The sequence below is a fragment of the Rhinatrema bivittatum genome, chromosome 5 (genome assembly GCF_901001135.1).
Source record: "Rhinatrema bivittatum chromosome 5, aRhiBiv1.1, whole genome shotgun sequence".
NCBI lineage: Eukaryota > Metazoa > Chordata > Amphibia > Gymnophiona > Rhinatrematidae > Rhinatrema > Rhinatrema bivittatum.
This window is the reverse complement of record NC_042619.1, coordinates 385,555,098-385,572,782: the sequence shown is the minus strand read 5'-3', so window position 1 is coordinate 385,572,782 and position 17,685 is coordinate 385,555,098. Positions and strand designations below refer to the sequence as shown.

At 43.2% G+C, this 17,685-nt stretch overlaps 1 protein-coding gene across 1 annotated transcript in view; it reads right to left on the bottom strand.

Annotated features, from left to right (window-relative positions):
• Positions 1 to 17,685, bottom strand: part of LOC115092484 (unconventional myosin-XVI-like) — a 334,559-nt gene that overhangs the window by 165,497 nt on the left and 151,377 nt on the right. Inside the window, exon 5 of the mRNA XM_029603324.1 lies at positions 6,573 to 6,681. Coding sequence (XP_029459184.1) covers positions 6,573 to 6,681 — 109 coding nt within the window. The remainder of the gene's footprint in view (positions 1 to 6,572; positions 6,682 to 17,685) is intronic.

Sequence of the window (17,685 nt, the reverse complement as noted above, 5' to 3'; positions counted from 1 at the left end):
TGTAACTGCATTCCTTAGCCTTCTCTTGTTTAACGTTTTTTACTACTATTACTATTATTTTATTATTATTATTACTTAGATCAATGTTATTTATTGCCTTTTGTTCCCTATCTACTTGTTAATTGTAAACCGACATGATGCGATATTTATCGCGAATGCCGGTATAGAAAAACTTAAAATAAATAAATAAATAAACAGACTTCAAAAAAGAATAAGGCAGCACTATTTTACATGCTAAGAGAAACTCAAGAACAAAGAGTCATGAAATGAGGAATATGAGGAAGTACTGGATATCTGAAATAGTCTACTCGCAGAGGTAATAGTAACCAAACCTATGATAGCATTTATACATGAGAGAGGTGACCAAGACAGGAGAGGAGAGAAATAGGAAGTATGGAAAGAATATGCTTATCTACAAAGAATGGCAAAGAATCAAAAAGGGAAGGCCACAAAGCCTACTTGCACTAAAAGTTGGTAGCACTGCATTAAATTCCCAGGAAGATAAGGCAGGGTGAATCAGCCTGCAGCTTTGGTATATTCTCAGATACAACAGAGGAAGTGGCAGATCATCTAGAGACTAATAATTATAAAAAAAAAAAAAGATCACCTAGAGACTGTGGTACAATACTGTGAAACATTTCACAAATGAGACTTCTTGCAAAGACCTCCCCAAAAAATAAAAATCAGGGCTTTCTGTCTCATAAAAAGTTATATTTTTTGTACAGCCACTGATGTAGGAATTGTATTTTAATTCAAACAGGGTCATTCATCAAAATGCGTTAGTGACCTAACATGTGATAAAAGGCTCTAATGTGCATTATATTGCGTTCATATGCAACATTTTGTATGTCACTGCCCAGATATCCTCCCCTACTACAATGATCTTCTTTGCATGCAATTTGCAGTATGAATAATGCAACTGCATGCAAAGAAAGTCATTACTAGGCAATTCAATGCTAATATTTTATCACGGACAACCGAGAAGATGGTCAGCTGCGATAAAATAACCACACCTCCTTGGCATGCGTTAGATGTGCGGCTGGAGGCCCAGGACCCTAACGAGGGTCCTGAAGCTCCCGCCTCACATTTAAAGCAGCAGGGGAAAAAACCACAAGTAAATGGGGAAGTTGAGCAGGGGTCATCTCTCACCTCTGCTTCAACCCAGGGCCACCACTCTAGGTGGCTTCGAATTCCCACAAATACAAATAAAGAATAGCATGCACATAGCAGCTGCTCCCCACCCCCAATACACACACACACAATCTCCCTCCCACCTCCCCCTAGCCCCCTGAATGAGACATGCCCCTCCCCCCTGGCCTCCATGAATTAGCAATCCAAATCCCCTCTCCCCACAGCCTCCCGAAAGACATCCCCTCCCCCCTGGCCCCCCTAAGTTATCTCCCTCTCCTGGCCACCCAAAAGCCATACCCCCCCCCCCCCCCCACTGCAGAGAACCCATTACCTTATCCTTGATCCTGCAGCGGGGACGAGTGCACCCTTGCACCCATCCTGGTCGTCGCCATTTTCCAACATGGTGATGACCTCACCCTACCCCAGCAATGTGACTGGGGTAGGGTGAGGTCATCATAGATCGGGGAGTGGTAAGTCTCATTCGGGGGGCCAAGAGGGAGGGGGAAGGGGATTGTTCATTCAGAGGGCCAGGAGAGGGAGGATTTGGATTGCTTATTTGGGGTGGCCAGGGGGATGGAAAGAGGGATTGTTCATTCGGGGGGGGGGGGGCAGGAGGAGGTGAGAGGGGGGAATATATACAGTAACCCGCAAGCTTACAATATACTTTATTTGTATTTTTGGGGATTTGTGGCTGTTTCGACTGGCAACCCCAGATTGAAATGGTGGTCACCAATGACCCCTGCTCAACCTCGCCTTTTGGCCGCAGGTAATTTTTGGGTGGCCAGAGGCCCTTCAAGATGATTGCAGTCCATGAGACTGGGGCCACCATCGCGTTAAAGGGTCACTTGTTATGTTCTTTTATGTTGTGGTGTTTGGCCGCAACACAAAAGAGCACACCATGGAGCCACAATGTGTTTTTGGGGGCAAGGCCCCCACTAGCGCGGCAACATCCTCCCACAACAATGGAACGCCATCTGGGAAGACACATCGCAATTCGATGAATCTAGGCCTACATGAGCTGCTGCGATGCAAGATCGATAGAAGTATCTTATTAATTCTGAATTTACCAAAAACTGGTGTGCAATAATGTCTTTACTGGCCAATTGTTTTTTTTTTGTCAGTCCCCATAGCAAAATTGTACACTATCCAGATCGTATGAAGGGTGGGAAATTTTGCATGAAATGACCAAAAACTCACAGGAAATCCCACAGGTTAGAACACTGGCCTCCTAATATGAATGGCAGGACAATGTAGTTATACTTTCCATAGAGGGGACAGAAAGTATAAGACGACAGTCAGCAGTTAGGAGTACTGAGTGGTACTGGAGGTGGTGGTAAAGGGCAGGAAAGGGTGATAAGCAATTAAAGGTGAATTTTAATACCGACGTGTGGGCGCACATGTGCGCTTGTTCGTCTTCCTGCACCCAGGGACATGGCTATTGCATACACACATGCATATATGTGCGCATGTTATAAAATAGCACTCAATTTTAAGTGGTGGTGGGAGGGGGGGATTTTAAAAGGCATGCGCCGATGCCATTGCCAATTTCCCCAGTTCATCCAGTTAAAGGATAGTACTTTCAAAGCCCCCTAGCTTTTTAGCCTCCCTTCTCCCCATTAGCCACGACCCTTAATACCCCACTGATCTGCCTAGATATCTTGTTTTATGCATTTCATGTCATCCATGGCAGGGGGCCCCAGCGCACGCCAGATCACGTAAATATTTACGCTCAATTTTCAGTTCAAAGTTCCAGAATGACCACGCCAGACTCCCTTTCTAAAACTTTTCATTTGTGCTTGTAGCGACATGTAAGGGTATATCCAGGTGGCTTAAAAAAAAAAAAATTCAGGCTCAGTGCATGCCAGCCTGACATATTCATGCATCCCCTGACTGATGTGCACATCTGGCTTTTAAAATTCACCTTCAAGGTAAGAAAGGGAAACCAGGAAGACTTGGCTGGCCAAATGATCCTTGTTTATTTAAAACACAAAATACATTCCTCTAAGTAGATCTACTGATTTCTACTATGTTAATATGTTAAACTATGTTACTATAAAAGTAATGTTTTCTGAAAACGATGATTTCTTTGTAATAGAATTTAACATGAATTATCAAAGATTACTTTGCAGGATATTGGATTTAACTGTCGATGTGACGACTCTTTGGGATCATCATGATATGGACCTAGAATTGAACCCTGTCAGCTAGGATAGGAAAGGTAATAGAGAGAGGTGCACTATTCAGAACAGCTCCTCCACTGAGGTTGCTGGAATGGCCCGCCCCCTGCTCTGTATAAAGCAATGTGGCATTTTGTTAGGAGTCAGAGATAGTAAATGTGATTTTCTTGAGTTGTTCCCCTGCTTGGGTGCTGGGTTTTACAGCCTGGGCCAAAACCTTAAGTGGGAAGGGGATCAGTGCCTGTCTTGATGTTGGTTCCATATTATGGCTGAGACTTTGGATGCTTTTTTTGCCTTTTTGAGAATTCCTTTCGTGAGATCCCTGTTACCTCTGGCTGGATGAATTTGGGGTGTCCACCAGTTAAGTTAGATCAGGAGGTAGGGAAGATTCGAAATGGTGACCCGCTGCAAAGGAGTTCTACATTTTTTACACTTGTTGTGAAGATTTCTTCTGAGTTCCCAGGAGAACGTTTGAGGCCACCCTTCCTGCCTGAAGGAGGAACGTCTGTAGAGAGCTGCTGTGTTTCCTGCTACTGGATTTTCCCTAAGAAAAATACCATTGAGACAACTGAAGAGGAGAACTGAGTAAGACCCAAAATTCTATTCTGAGGATACCCTAACCAGACTATTCATCTTGGGAAAGATACACTGGGGAGACTGTGCAAAGATTGTAATCCTTTATTTTTTTCTTTGCCATCAGTATTTTTGGAGGAATTTTTCCATCCCCACTAAGGATACGCTGCCCAACTAGGAATCTTCTTAGCCAAGCCTTCAAGGGTGAGAGCTTCCCTGCCAAATAGTAAGAGACACTTGCACAGATAAGGTGAAATTTACAGTTTTCCAATTCATCAAGCCAAGAACTGCAAACAGTGCCAATCTGCTATTTTTGGATACTCAATCTAAGCTTCCAGTGTATTTTGTGGCACTCACATCCTCTAAACTTGAATGAGAACAGTTATCCACCCAGGGCAACAGCTAAAGAGTCACCCCAGCCATCTTGGCTCTTGGAGAATTCAGTCCTTCCCCTCAATGGAAAGATCTCTATCCCAGAGCTCTTGGACTGTATCAGAGTAGAAGAAAGTTGGATTGGCCCCGGGGGCCTTTGTGTTCCACTGCCCTCTTGGCACCTAATCCAGAAAGCTGGTTACATCAATTTTTGGGGTAGAAGGGAATTGGAACCAATAAGTTACTTATAAAGGGCCAAGAGTAACAGATAAGTATGAAAACAAATAGGTGTGAAAGCTTGCTGCGCAGACTGGATGGGCCATTTGGACTTCTTCTGCCATCACTTCTATGTTTCTATGCTACTGTATAAAGTGCAACAGCTGCATCTTAAACATCAGCTGCTGTTTAGGGGCTCATGGTAAACATTTCAAGAACAATATCAACAATCAAATGGTACCACAAGTATAATTTAAACACCTCATGTATGTGCAAAACCAAATGTATGTAGGCCCCTTACTTTAAGGGTCTGTATTATGCAACAGACTCTATTATTGTATAGGGTCACCTTGCTTTAATTTAAATTATCCGTTTTTAGTTATTTTTTCTATTTTCTTTTATCATAAAATCCATTGTCACACAATCTCCGCAAATGTAAGGAGGGGGACACAAATACTCATCTACTCCATGGTAGTTCACCCTACCATGGACTACCATGGAGTAGATGAGTATTTGTGTCCCCCTCCTTACATTTGCGGAGATTGTGTGACAATGGATTTTATGATAAAAGAAAATAGAAAAAATAACTAAAAACGGATAATTTAAATTAAAGCAAGGTGACCCTATACAATAATAGAGTCTGTTGCATAATACAGACCCTTAAAGTAAGGGGCCTACATACATTTGGTTTTGCACATACATGAGGTGTTTAAATTATACTTGTGGTATCATTTGATTGTTGATATTGTTGTTGAACAGTTCGGTACACTGGAATACAGTGGTGTTGGGTGATTAAGTTGTGATTGATATCAAACATTTCAAGAAAACATGAAGTCTACTTTGGAGGTTATTGTTTTGGAGGGGGTTTTTTTTACCAGCTTAATTTGAATCTTGAAAGCTAGGTAAGCACTAGAGTAATCAAGTATTTCTTGAGAGCAAGAACTACAACTGTATCATTCCCAAAATGATTCAGTATTACCAACACCCACTATTTTCAAGGATCTGGCAATATTTGAACTTTGATTTTCAGTCTGATTATCATGAGCTCTACTGCTGACGCTGACCAATACATGTGGGACAAACACAGAGGATCCCTGCTGGCTTGAGAATGGAAATGAAGAAGTGGAGTAACTTCTGTTATACCGGTGGTTTACATATAGCCTTCAGGTTGGCCTGCATGGAGCAGCAGGTCCTAGTATCTTAAAGTAAAACTAAAAACTAAATAAATAAATCAAAATTGTCGGGCCAACTGGATGGACCACTTTGGTCTTTATCTGCCATCATTCATTATGTTACTATGTTGCATGTGATACCACCAGACCACTTTGCCTATCAATGCTGTTCTTTATCTGCTACAGCCATATTATTCAATGTTCTAGGAGAGAGAAGTTTGCCAAGTAGTATTACAAAAAGGGGAACCCCCTAATACAAAAAAAAACTTCTGGTATCCCTGAATTTTATGTGCTGACATCCTTGCAAACTCAAGAAATTGGTATTTGTGTTTACTGTAGAAATTAATATAATTCATAGTTTGAATTAGTTTGCTAGAAGTACCAACAGTTAAAACAATCAGCTTGGCTCTAATCTGCAAAAGAACCTTCTCCGTTGCCGGTCCAATCTTATGGAACTCTCTCCCCGAAAACCTCCGACTTACATCAAACCGTAAGGAATTTAAGAAAATGCTAAAGACATATCTATTCAATGAAGCACACAACATACCTTAAATACAATAACACAATATACCGCTAGACCTTTATTATGTTTAAATTAGTTGTGTTTGTCTATTTTAACCTTCGTAGGTAAATTTGCTGTGCTTTACTTTTTAACTTATGTATGTATATTTGTAAACCGCCTAGATGGACATGCAAATGTCTTATTGTTTGCGGTATATAAACATTTTTAAATAAATAAACATATGTGCTGAAAAATACAAATCAAAAGTGTGTTATGTAACAGGTCTTGCTATTTTTATACATTAATGGAGAGAATATTTCATACAAGCATCTTTCAGAAGATTATATATAGTAAGACTGCCTAAGATTTTAGTAGTTGACTAAAACTTGACACGTAAGAGCAGATGACTAGTAAAAACTGCATACCTACCATTTTCAGCTAGATATGTCAAGAGAATATAGCTGGATTCTCCTCCTTCCATGGCATAGTCAAGGGGGGTATTTCCATTCACATCCTGCAGGAGTACATTGGCTCCTGCCTGAAAACAAAGGAGAAAATGTAATGTCATAAACATTTATTTTGCCATTTAACTTGTTACTTACTATTAAAAATCTAAATTAAGACAATGAACATGGAGAAATGCATGATAAATTTAGAAACTGTACTTTTACTCTAAGGGCAAGAAGATATATTATTTTCAAAAGTTTTAGTTCATAGTATAACCCATCTCATGACCAAGCAGGCAAAATGTTGACTGACAAACACATCTGCAACAGGAAAGGACCAGTAGCTGTACGACCTCCCCTTACCTGCAAACTAGATATCCGTTTTTGAAGAACTTATGGTTAAGCAGCAACTTATCTAGCAAATATACACATCAATTAAAAATTTATTGTGGGCCATATCATGATATACAACAGTGTATCACTATAAGTAGTGAATTTAAAAAAAATGACTATGCAGTATTTTTTCTACAACATAATGGCAGCGGCCAGTCCTGAGAATAGTGCCAAAGTGGCTTGTGGAGGGGTAAGAACAAATGGGTAGCATGCTTTTCTTCTCCAGTGCCCACATGCAAGGGGTAAGTGGGGGCCATGGAAGACTCTGGTCCCAGAAAATGTGTCCATGGGAGCAGGAGGAAGGTCTTTGGGAGACCCTTGCTAGGCCCAGCTCAGCCCAGCTGGGTAGGCCAGGGCCCCAAGGTTGTCTTTGAGGAATAGGAGGTGGGGGTCAGAGGAGCCTGGGAAGGCCCTGGCTAGGCTCAGCCCAGCCAGGGAGTCCCAAGCCCTGTGACTTTGAGGGCTGGGGGTTGGACAGTCTTGGGGCGGCCTGTTCTTTAAAAAAAATAAAATATATCAAATGTTTTGGGGTATTGTATGTAAGGTCATTTTCATTTCGAATGTGCCACTAATTTAAAACAAATGCACATCCGTAATAAAGGAGTCTGCGCTAAAAAAGTAATGTGCTCATGGCCAGGGCAACTTTCAAAAGCCATTTCCCTGGATAAACAACTATTTAACTAGTGCAACCTGACTGAAAATTCCCCACTTCTTTCCTGCCTACAAACGTAAGCACAGAGACCAACCATGCATATACCTTGAGGTGGTATGGTGGTCCCGGGGTATGTTTTAGGGTGGGGGGGGGGGGGGGGGGAATGAAACATTTGTACTTGGCATTTTCAAATCTGCACACATTGAGCTCTTCATTCATTCTGTCCAGATAGCAAAGGCAGCCGGATAAAATTATCAGCCATGCTACTGAATATCCAACCCTGCTTAGCTTCCAAGATGAGACAAGATCAGCATATAATAGCTGGCTATCTTAACGTTAACGGGCTAATTTTAGGACAACAATATGGGCCTGACCAGACTTTAGCCGGCTAACTCAACTCATCCCACTTATGCCCCCAGAATGCCCCTAACTTATCCAGCTAAATTCTAGCTGGATAATGTATTGGCTGGCTAGAATTTAGCTAATTAAGGGCCCAGACCTGCATTTAGCTGGATAACTACTGATTTATCTGGCAAAATGCTCTTGAATATGGATCTCAAACAAGCCTTTCCCCAACACCCTTGATGAATATTGAATTGTGATGGATCATGACCTGAATTTGACTATGACCTTGTTCTTATGACATTATAGTTCACTTGTTTTGTTCCTATGCTTCTCTGCTCTCCTTATGGTTTTTTGTACCCCTTACCCTTCCCCTGTTACTTGTAATTTCCGTTGCTTTTGTTCCATGTAAACCGAGGTGATGTTTCGACTAACATCGGTATAGAAGACTTTTAAATAAGTAAATAAATAATAAATCTCATTGTTTCCAAGGGAAATAATATGCACTGGAAAAAGGAGGTGCAGATGTCCGAGGATACTTTTTCCTGAGACAATCTTAAAAAGGGAAAGTACGCTCATATTTCCCTTTAGATAATTAGTCCAAAGTTCACTAGAAAAAGTGCATAGGGATGTTACAAATATGTGGGCAGATGTGAAAGAGTATTATGTACTTGCCTTCAAGCAGCTGCTACATTTTATCAGGTCTGCAATGGCCTGTAATTCCACTGACTTTGCAGTTACATAGGCTATATTAAAAGGCTACTGTCTTGCAATGGCATATTTCTTCTCCAATTATGCACACCAATATTTATTTAATACGACTTTCCTCAGATCCAAGTAATTGTTATGGACTGGTGCTGCAGGTTCGTTCGGTTTAAATTGTATTTATGGTGAATTAATCACACACAGCTTGAACTGGGCAAATCTGCAACAGCAGAGATAAGAGGCACAGCAGACTCCTTATCGTGAAGTCACTTGGCATTCACAGTACAGGTACTGCATTATAATTCACAGAGAGGCTTAGATGAAAATGGATTGCGCTTTCAAAATATGTCTCACTAATTTTCACATAAAAATATCCTAATCAACAGCTAATTATGATTTATTCTAACTTATGATTCTGATTTATTTTCAGTGGACAGTTAAGATATAACAGCTGTTTTTGCAGTGCTTCAGCTATGTAAAAAAAAAAAAAAAAAGATGAAACCATCGATAACCGTTTCCTTGGTAACAATGTATGACTATGATTGCAATCTAACGAGGTCTGTGTACTAAGCATTTTTTTTAATAGACAAAATGGGGAAAAAAAAACCCGCTTTAACTATCCTTTAGGAGCCCAACTTTAGAACAGTTTGCAGTACACCATTTTCGAACATAAGTGGGTGCATGGAGATTTATGCTAGTATTTTATAAACTATGCAGTTGGAGTTTATAAAACACCATGTATTTCTGCCTTACAAATAGACACATGTTTCAGCATGCATGTGGAGGTCAATATTCAGAGCTACTTAGACAGATAAGTAGTGACTTATCCAGGTAAGTTGCGGCCATTGAATACCTGGCTATATTCAGTAGCCGCGTATTCAATGGCTAACCACTTAACCAGATAAGTAATTATCCGGGTAAGCCAAATATCTTGTGGGAGGACAATGGCCGGATTGGGGTGGCTGGCTAGCTTAACCATATCAGTGCTGATATTCGGACTTATCCAGTTAAGTTATGTTACATTAACCAGATGTGACAGACCACCTCAATAGCTGTTCTAACTTAGCCGGATCAGACTTATCCAGCTAAGTGGTGATTTCTTATGGGGATATTCAACAGCATAGCTGTGCTGCTGAATATCCTCTGTAAGTCAGCCGGATAAGTCCAAAAGGGCTACCCAGTGGCTGGAGGGCTACTCTTGAGACCAGCATTGCATTGATGGATCTCACCTGTGTGCACAGGTCCAGTGGAGGTCTGAGCCTGCCTTACTCCAGTTCTTTGATGTTCCATGTCTTGATCCTGGTCCAATAATCTACCCTACCACAAAACAGTGATGTTCACTTATAATAAATCAAAAAAGGACAACAACGTCCGGCAGAACTATAAGGCAGAACGTGCGGAACTCTTCCTAAAAGTGGCGACATAACATTATTCAACCAGCTCCAGAAGAAAATAACATCTCCTGAAGACCTTAGCACATTTTGATTCATGACCCCCTCAGTGAGTGTAATCATTAACTTCCAACCACCTCCATTATCCTGATTTTTTACGAAGAATTTTACTGTGTGAAAGTCCCTACAAAAAATTGTATTTTTCTGAAATCTTTAAATTTAAAATTTTGAATTGTAAATGCCAACTTTTAAATTCAATGGGAAACATGCAATTAAAACTTGCTGAAAAGCCTTCTATAAATTGCCATTGAATGCGGAAAAATTTACATTTGCTATTTGCATCTCAAAACATTTTTACTTCCCTTCTGTCGAAGATTATTCACTCTGAATGTCCCAACATGTACATGTTTCAAACTGATAATCCTTCTTTGGGAGATGTTAACATTATTCAACCAGCTCCAGAAAAAAAAAAGTATGTCGCCACTTTTAGGAAGAGTTCCACACGTTCTGCCTTATAGTTCTGCCGGTTTCCTGTCCCACAAATGAAGTGGCAAAAGTACCCCAGCATATCCAGACTAATAAATGGATCCAGTGATTGGGCATTGTTGTCCTTTTTTGATTTATTATGTGACCATCACTGTTTTGTGGTAGGGTAGATTATTGGACCAGGATCAAGACATGGAACATCAAAGAAAAAGGCAAGCTCAGACATCCGCTGGACCTGTGCACACAAGTGAGACCCATCAATGCAATGCTGGTCTCAAGAGTAGCTCTCCAGCCACTGGGTAGCCCTTTCGGACCCACCGCTTGGGAACAATGAGTATGTGAGGCCAGACGGAGGCTGAGGACAGAAACAAGACAAGACATGAACTCAGGAACATGGAAGACTCAGGCGAGAATTCGAGGAACTAGGAGGACTCAGGCAAGGATTCAGGATTCAGGCACTAGTACAGGGTGAGAACTGCACTGCAGCGTGCCCTACACAGCCACCTATAGCTGGTCGCAGACCATGCCAGAAGCAAGGCAGACTCCAGGCGAGAAAGTGGAGATTTGGAACTGGAAACATGTCAAAGATTCAAGAGAGGCCTGCACTGAGGTGTGCCCTACACAGATACCCATGGCTGGTCATGGACCACGCTGAAGTGGAGCAGGTTCTGGCTTGAGTCTAGGGCATGGACAGAAGCAGGAACAAGGAACTCCGAATACTGGGAACAGGATTCAAGACTCAGGATTCAAGACTTCAGTACTCTGATATAGGAACAGACCTTGGCATTAAAAACAAGGCCCTTGAAATACTTACCTTGCAGACGTGAAGACAGGCCTTGTTCCACGAAGTACCCTATACAGCCCCCCCAAGGGCTGGTCATGGACCATGACAGTGGCATGCCAGAAAAGGTGGACAAGCAGGGAAACTGGAAGCAGGGCAAAGAGATGGAAATGGGAACATCAGGAACATCCAAAGGAGACCAGGAACATCAGGACACCTAAAGAGCCATCTAGATATGAGAAGACCATGGAGGACCTTGACTGGAGAGAGACCACAGGCAAGAGTAAAGCTCCAATACAAAGGCCCCAAGGAGAACAAGCTGAGCCCTTTTAAAGGGCTAGACAAGGCATGGAGTGATGACATTATGCGTTGGGGCCATAGGGCTTTTCCCACCTCTGGACCTTTAAATGGAGAGGAGGCTTACACCTATACAGAGACCCGAGGAATCAGGAGTAGGCAGCAGCATTGGAGGTGTACCTGCCGTGAAGATGGTAAGGCAACGGCGGTGGTACTCCTGCCGCAAGAGAGAAGAATCCCGGCTGCAGCTTCCATGTCACAAAGATGCAAGGTCGGTGGCGGCTTCCATGCCACATGAGTTGTCCTGGAAGTGGCTTCATACCATGAAGAAGCAATGGTGGCCCTTGTCCTGCATACTGGGGTGTTGGATACGAGGAGCAGCAGCGGTGGTCTGGGATGGCCTAGGCTGCAAGAAAGCATCATGTGGCTTCGAGCTGGGGCAGAAGGTGAGAGGCTGTATGCAGGATGGGCTCCGAACAGCATTGTAAGAGATAGAAGATAAAAGCAAGTAAAAGAATGGCATGAAGATACTAAAGAAACATGAGAGGCACAAAGCAACCATCCAGAATGGCAAGGGCAATGAAGGCTATAGAGAGGCAAAAGATACCAAATAGGTTTAAAGCCTTAGGCAAGAAGAAGCCAGAGGAAATCCCTGGAGAAGGTCTGATGTCATTTATGTATGACATCATTAGATGAAGGGCTGTTTGGGCTTAGAGCTGGTGTTCGCTGTAAGATGCTGCTGACTAGAGGCACCAAATCCTCGTTAATCACTATCCAATATACTGTGATTCAGGGAATCTACAACATGATTATTCTTCTTAATCAGTTTTTGAAAATACTGCCTCCCTTACCTCAGAAGCAGTAAATATGGAAGAGTATGGTCCTGGTTCTAGGTGCTGTAATTCTCCACCCCTTGCCTTTTGTTGTAGTATAATTCAAAGGCTAAATGTCGAATTAGACCAATAATCACAAGAATCATAAGAGAATGTAGTTTAAAGAAAATGTCCAAGAGGACATGAAACCACTTAAGATAACTGGGTGAGTAAGGCAGGAGTAAGAGCTGGCAAGTACCATAGGGGATGAGGATTTGGAAAGCATCAAGAAGCAGAGCTGGAACAGCAAAGCAAGCACCCTAAAGTATAAAGACTGACTTGGAGCAGTCGTGGCAGCAGCAGTGACAGTAGCAAGTATTAAAAGCTGAAATAAGAACAGAGCAACACAGCAAGAAACAAACAAAAAAAAACAAACCCCTAGATATACAAGAGACCTGAGGAGGGAGGAATAAAAATGGCATCAAAAGCCTGAGGGGTGATGCAGCAAGTGAATACAGCAACGGATGATCAAAACCAAAAGTCAAAAATACCATAGGGAAAAGGATTTGAAAAGGACCTTGAAGACTGTTGGTGTGCAGGATGCCTGTCTCAGTAGGAGTAATGTGGTTGATCCTAGAGGCATACACTTCTGAGCCATGCATATGTTATGTACACATGGTCAGTAATGTGAAACTGCCAGTGGCTCATTAAATCAATTATGGTTTCATCTGTTACTTATATGACTTGGTGACAGTACTGTTAAAACATGACAAGAGGCGCTGACTCCAAAACATAAAACAGGTTTGCAGCCGCAGATGTGTGCATGTTCATCAACCCACATCCACAAACATCTTCATTTTATAATACACATGTATATGCATGTATGTTATAAAATAGACTGGACGCTCGTACATGTGAACACAATTTTAAATAGACTTCTGCATGTGCACACAAATGCCATATCTACTACATAAGTGGGGAAATTTTACAAGGGTCGCATGCCCATACTATAGCTATTTTTCTTAGTTCATTCCCAATTACCTCAGTTAAAGGATAGGGCTTCCAACTCCCCCCCCCCCCCCCCCCTTTTTTTTTTTTTTTTTTTTTTTTTTTTTTTTAATAGCCTCGCTTCCCCCTTATTAGTCCCAATCCTTAAAACCCCACTGTCTAGCCTAGATTTATTTTTTTTTTAATACTTACACGTCATCCATAGCAGAAGTAAATTTACATAGCAGGTGACCCTGGCATGTGGAAGGACATGTAAATATTTGTGTGCACATTTCTTGGCCAGGCCCTGACATGGCCATGCCCTCCCAGACCATGCCCATGTTTTGCCCTTTTTAGAAACTTTTTACTTGTGCATGTAGTGGGAGATACACATGTCCATGGGCATCTTTTAAAATATGCTCAGCACATACCAGTCCAACTTGTGTGCATATCTCCCAGTTTTACATGTGCAGGCCTTTTACAATTCACCTTATAGTTCGTGAAATTGCCATTAGCACAAAATCATCAAAACCTCCAAGGCTTACAGTGTAGAGATTTACAAACAGCAGAAAGTTGTCTAAACCCCTAAAGCATGGAGTGTGATCAATTACTAAGAGCACAAAAATGTCTAGCTCCCCAAAGCATAAAGTGTGGTCAATCGCAAACAGCAAAAAGGCCTAGACAGGCCTTGACAGCAAGATGAGAAACCAGGAAAAGAGGTGGGGTGGTAGGAGAAATCTTTTTCATGTGCTTGTTTCTCATCCTGGTTCCTGTTCCTGACCTTGTCCCTGGTCCCAGTTCCTGACTCCGTTCCTGTTTCCTCCCTAGCCTTGCTTGGACTGACTTCTGGCTTTGACCCCTGCTATGCTTGGACCACGCTTCAACTGACTTCTGGCATTGACCATTGCTTTGTTGGAACTATGCTCAGGAATGATTGCTGGCTTTCACCCTCACTTCATTGGAACTACACTCTGGACTGATTTCCATCCTAGGCTCACTCCACTAAACCTTGGATAGCTCTGCCGCCTGTCTTGACTCCAGTCTGTTCCCAATTACGCCTTTGGTATCTCTTGGACTTGGCCCTCTCATTCTCCAGCCTTCTGTTGTCTGAGCATCACCTGCTCTTGTGTCTAGCCCTCCTTTGACGCCCGTGCCTCTGGACCCCTGGCTTGTATGGACCTGCCACAGTCCATCCAATATCTCTGCTGGTCCCTGGCTACCTGCTATAACATCCGCTGGGAATAGTCTCATGGAGGCCCACCTAAGACCAGCCGGCCCCCAAGGGCTCAACCTGCGGGGAACGTGGGCTAGTATTGGCAAAGCTCCAATTGGCCATCTCCCAATGGTGGGGACCCATGGGGCTTGCCCTTCGGGTAGTGTCAACCCCACCTTGGGCTAAGGGTTCACTACCAGCACAACAGATAGGAGGTGATATCTTTCGTGGATTACAAACTGGTTACAAGACAGGAAACAGAGCGTAAGATTAAATGGTCAATTTTCTCATTGGAAAAGGGTAAACAGTGGAGTGCCTCAGGGATCTGTACTTGGACCAGTGCTTTTCAATATATTTATAAATGATCTGGAAAGGAATATGACGAGTGAGGTAATCAAATTTGCAGATATACAAAATTATAAAGAGTAGTTAAATCACAAGCGGATTGTGATATATTACAGGAGGACCTTGCAAGACTGGAAGATTGGGCATCCAAATGGCAGATAAAATTTAATGTGGACAAGTGCAAGGTGTTGCATATAGGGAAAAATAACCCTTGCTGTAGTTACATGATGTTAGGTTCCATATTAGGAGCTACCACCAAGGAAAAAGATCTAGGCATCATAGTGGATAACACATTGAAATAGTCGGCTCAATGTGCTGCAGCAGTCAAAAAAGCAAACAGAATGTTAGGAATTATTAGGAAGGGAATGGTTAATAGAATGGAAAATGTCATAATGCCTCTGTATCGCTCCATGGTGAAACCACACCTTGAATACTGTGTACAATTCTGGTTGCTGCATCCAAAAAAGATATAGTTGCGATGGAGCAGGTACAGAGAAGGGCAACCAAAAGGATAAAGGGGATTTAACAGCTCCCCTATGAGGACAGATTAAAAAGAGGTTAGGGTTGTTCAGCTTGGAGAAGAAATGGCTGAGGGGGGATATGATAAAGATCTTTAAAATAAGGAGAGGTATTAGAGTAGATGTGAATCGGTTATTTAGACTTTTGGATAATAGAAGGATTAGGGGGTACTCCATGAAGTTAGCAAGTAACACATTTAAGTTTAATTGGAGAAAATTCTTTCACTCACACAATCAAGCTCTGGAATTTGTTGCCAGAGGATGTGGTTAGTGAAGTTAGTGTTGCTGGGTTTAAAAAAGGTTTGGATAAGTTCTTGGAGGAGAAGTCCATTAACGGCTATTAATCAAGTTTACTTAGGGAATAGCCACTGCTATTAATTGCATCAGTAGCATGGGATCTTCTTAGTGTTTAGGTACTTGCCAGGTTCTTATGACCTGGATTGGCCACTGTTGGAAACAGGATGCTGGGCTCGATGGACCCTTGGTCTGACCCAGCATGGCAATTTCTTATGTTCTTATGATGCAAAAAATTGCTGTGGTCCTGATGTGCACTTTTTAACATGGAAAATTTAACAACAGCCCTGGAGCTGGCGTTATGTCTTGCCGAGCGTCAAGAGCTCATTAAAAACACAATATGCTTTCTGTAGTTCCTCCTACTTTTAGTATCCTCACGATACTAAGTAGGAGAAACAAAAAAAAAAAAAAATCTTGACAGTGACCAGCTTAGGGAAATGGATGCTCAATTTACCAGCATCCTTTTTTCTAACCCTTGGCTGTGCGAAGCGCCACATCTCCTGGGCACCTGATTCCACAAGATGTGCTAAGGCCTCAGAATTGATCCCTAGTGCGTCCTTTTTAGTGCGGCACCCGATTACCATACTACATCGGGTGCCAAGGAGACGTGGCTATGCGCGCATTCAAAAACCGGGCCCAGTTGAATGCATGTTTTTACATGTGGCTTATTGCATCGGCCCTTATTTATATAACCAAACCACGATTGCCTAGGGATGAACTTTCATTTGAAAGGAAACAGGAATTTTATGAGTTATTTTGAAAACCGGAACTAATGGGGCAGGAGAGATTGGGGACCATGCCTTCCCTAATTTTACTTCTTCTTGGGACCCCACGCATGGTCTAAGTTCAGGTGCTGGGAGGGTGGGACGATCTGCAAAGGCCTGGTGGGGTTTGGCGGTGGGTGCATGGGGTACCCTGATCCCTTCCTGTTGTGTTCCGCGGCCCCCTATCTGACGCTGACCGGCGGGCCGCCGCAGCAGCATCGGGTAAGTCGTGAGAAGCTGAGGCCTGTCATTCCCGCATGCCGGCAAGGGTCTCTGTGATGGTCGCTGGGCTTGGGAGCCATCCCTGCTCCCTCCTTGCGGCATCAGGCGGCTGGGCCGGGAATCCAAGATGGCCGCCACCATCCTTAGGTGTGAGGCCGCGCCTCCTCTCTGAATTTAAAGGGACCTCATCCCTTTAAGTGCCTGCACCTGTTTCCAATGAGCCAGAGCAGAGGAAGTATATAAGGAGACTTCCTCTGCTCATTCCTTGACTTGGCAACACTTTGGGTTGTTCGAGTCTGCTTGCTTTGGTGAGTCTTCTTGTGCTTTGGCTCCTTGCTTCCTGGTTCTTCTCTCGTCTTAGTGATTCCTGGTTCCTGACTTCGGATTGGCAAACGGTGTGTGACTTTGGACTGGCAAGCGGTGATCGCTCGGTGCGTGACCTCGGACTGGTAAGCGACGACCCTCTGGACTTCTTCTGGACGATCGCCTCCAACGGCCCACCTAAGTCCCAGCAGCCAGGATCCCTACGGGCTCCTCCCGTGGGGACCGCGGGCTTCCAGGGGTGAAGTTCCAGTTGGCCCTTGCACCAACCTCACAACTCCCTGACCTCTCAAAGGTCCACCTAAGTCCCAGCGGTCTAGGTCCCTACGGGCTCCTCCCGGGGGGACTGCGGGCTTCCAGTGGTGAAGACTACTTTGGCTTCTTAGACGTCACGACTCTTCGTCTGCCTCCACGGTCACCTCTGTCTCCAGTGCCGAGTGTCAGCCGGTCACATCTTCTGTTCCACCTCGCCACCTGACGGGAGAACCTACGGATCCACCTCCTAAGGTATACCATCCTCCCGTCGGCTCAAGGGTTCACAAGCCTGAGCATAACACTTCCTTTATGTTTTTC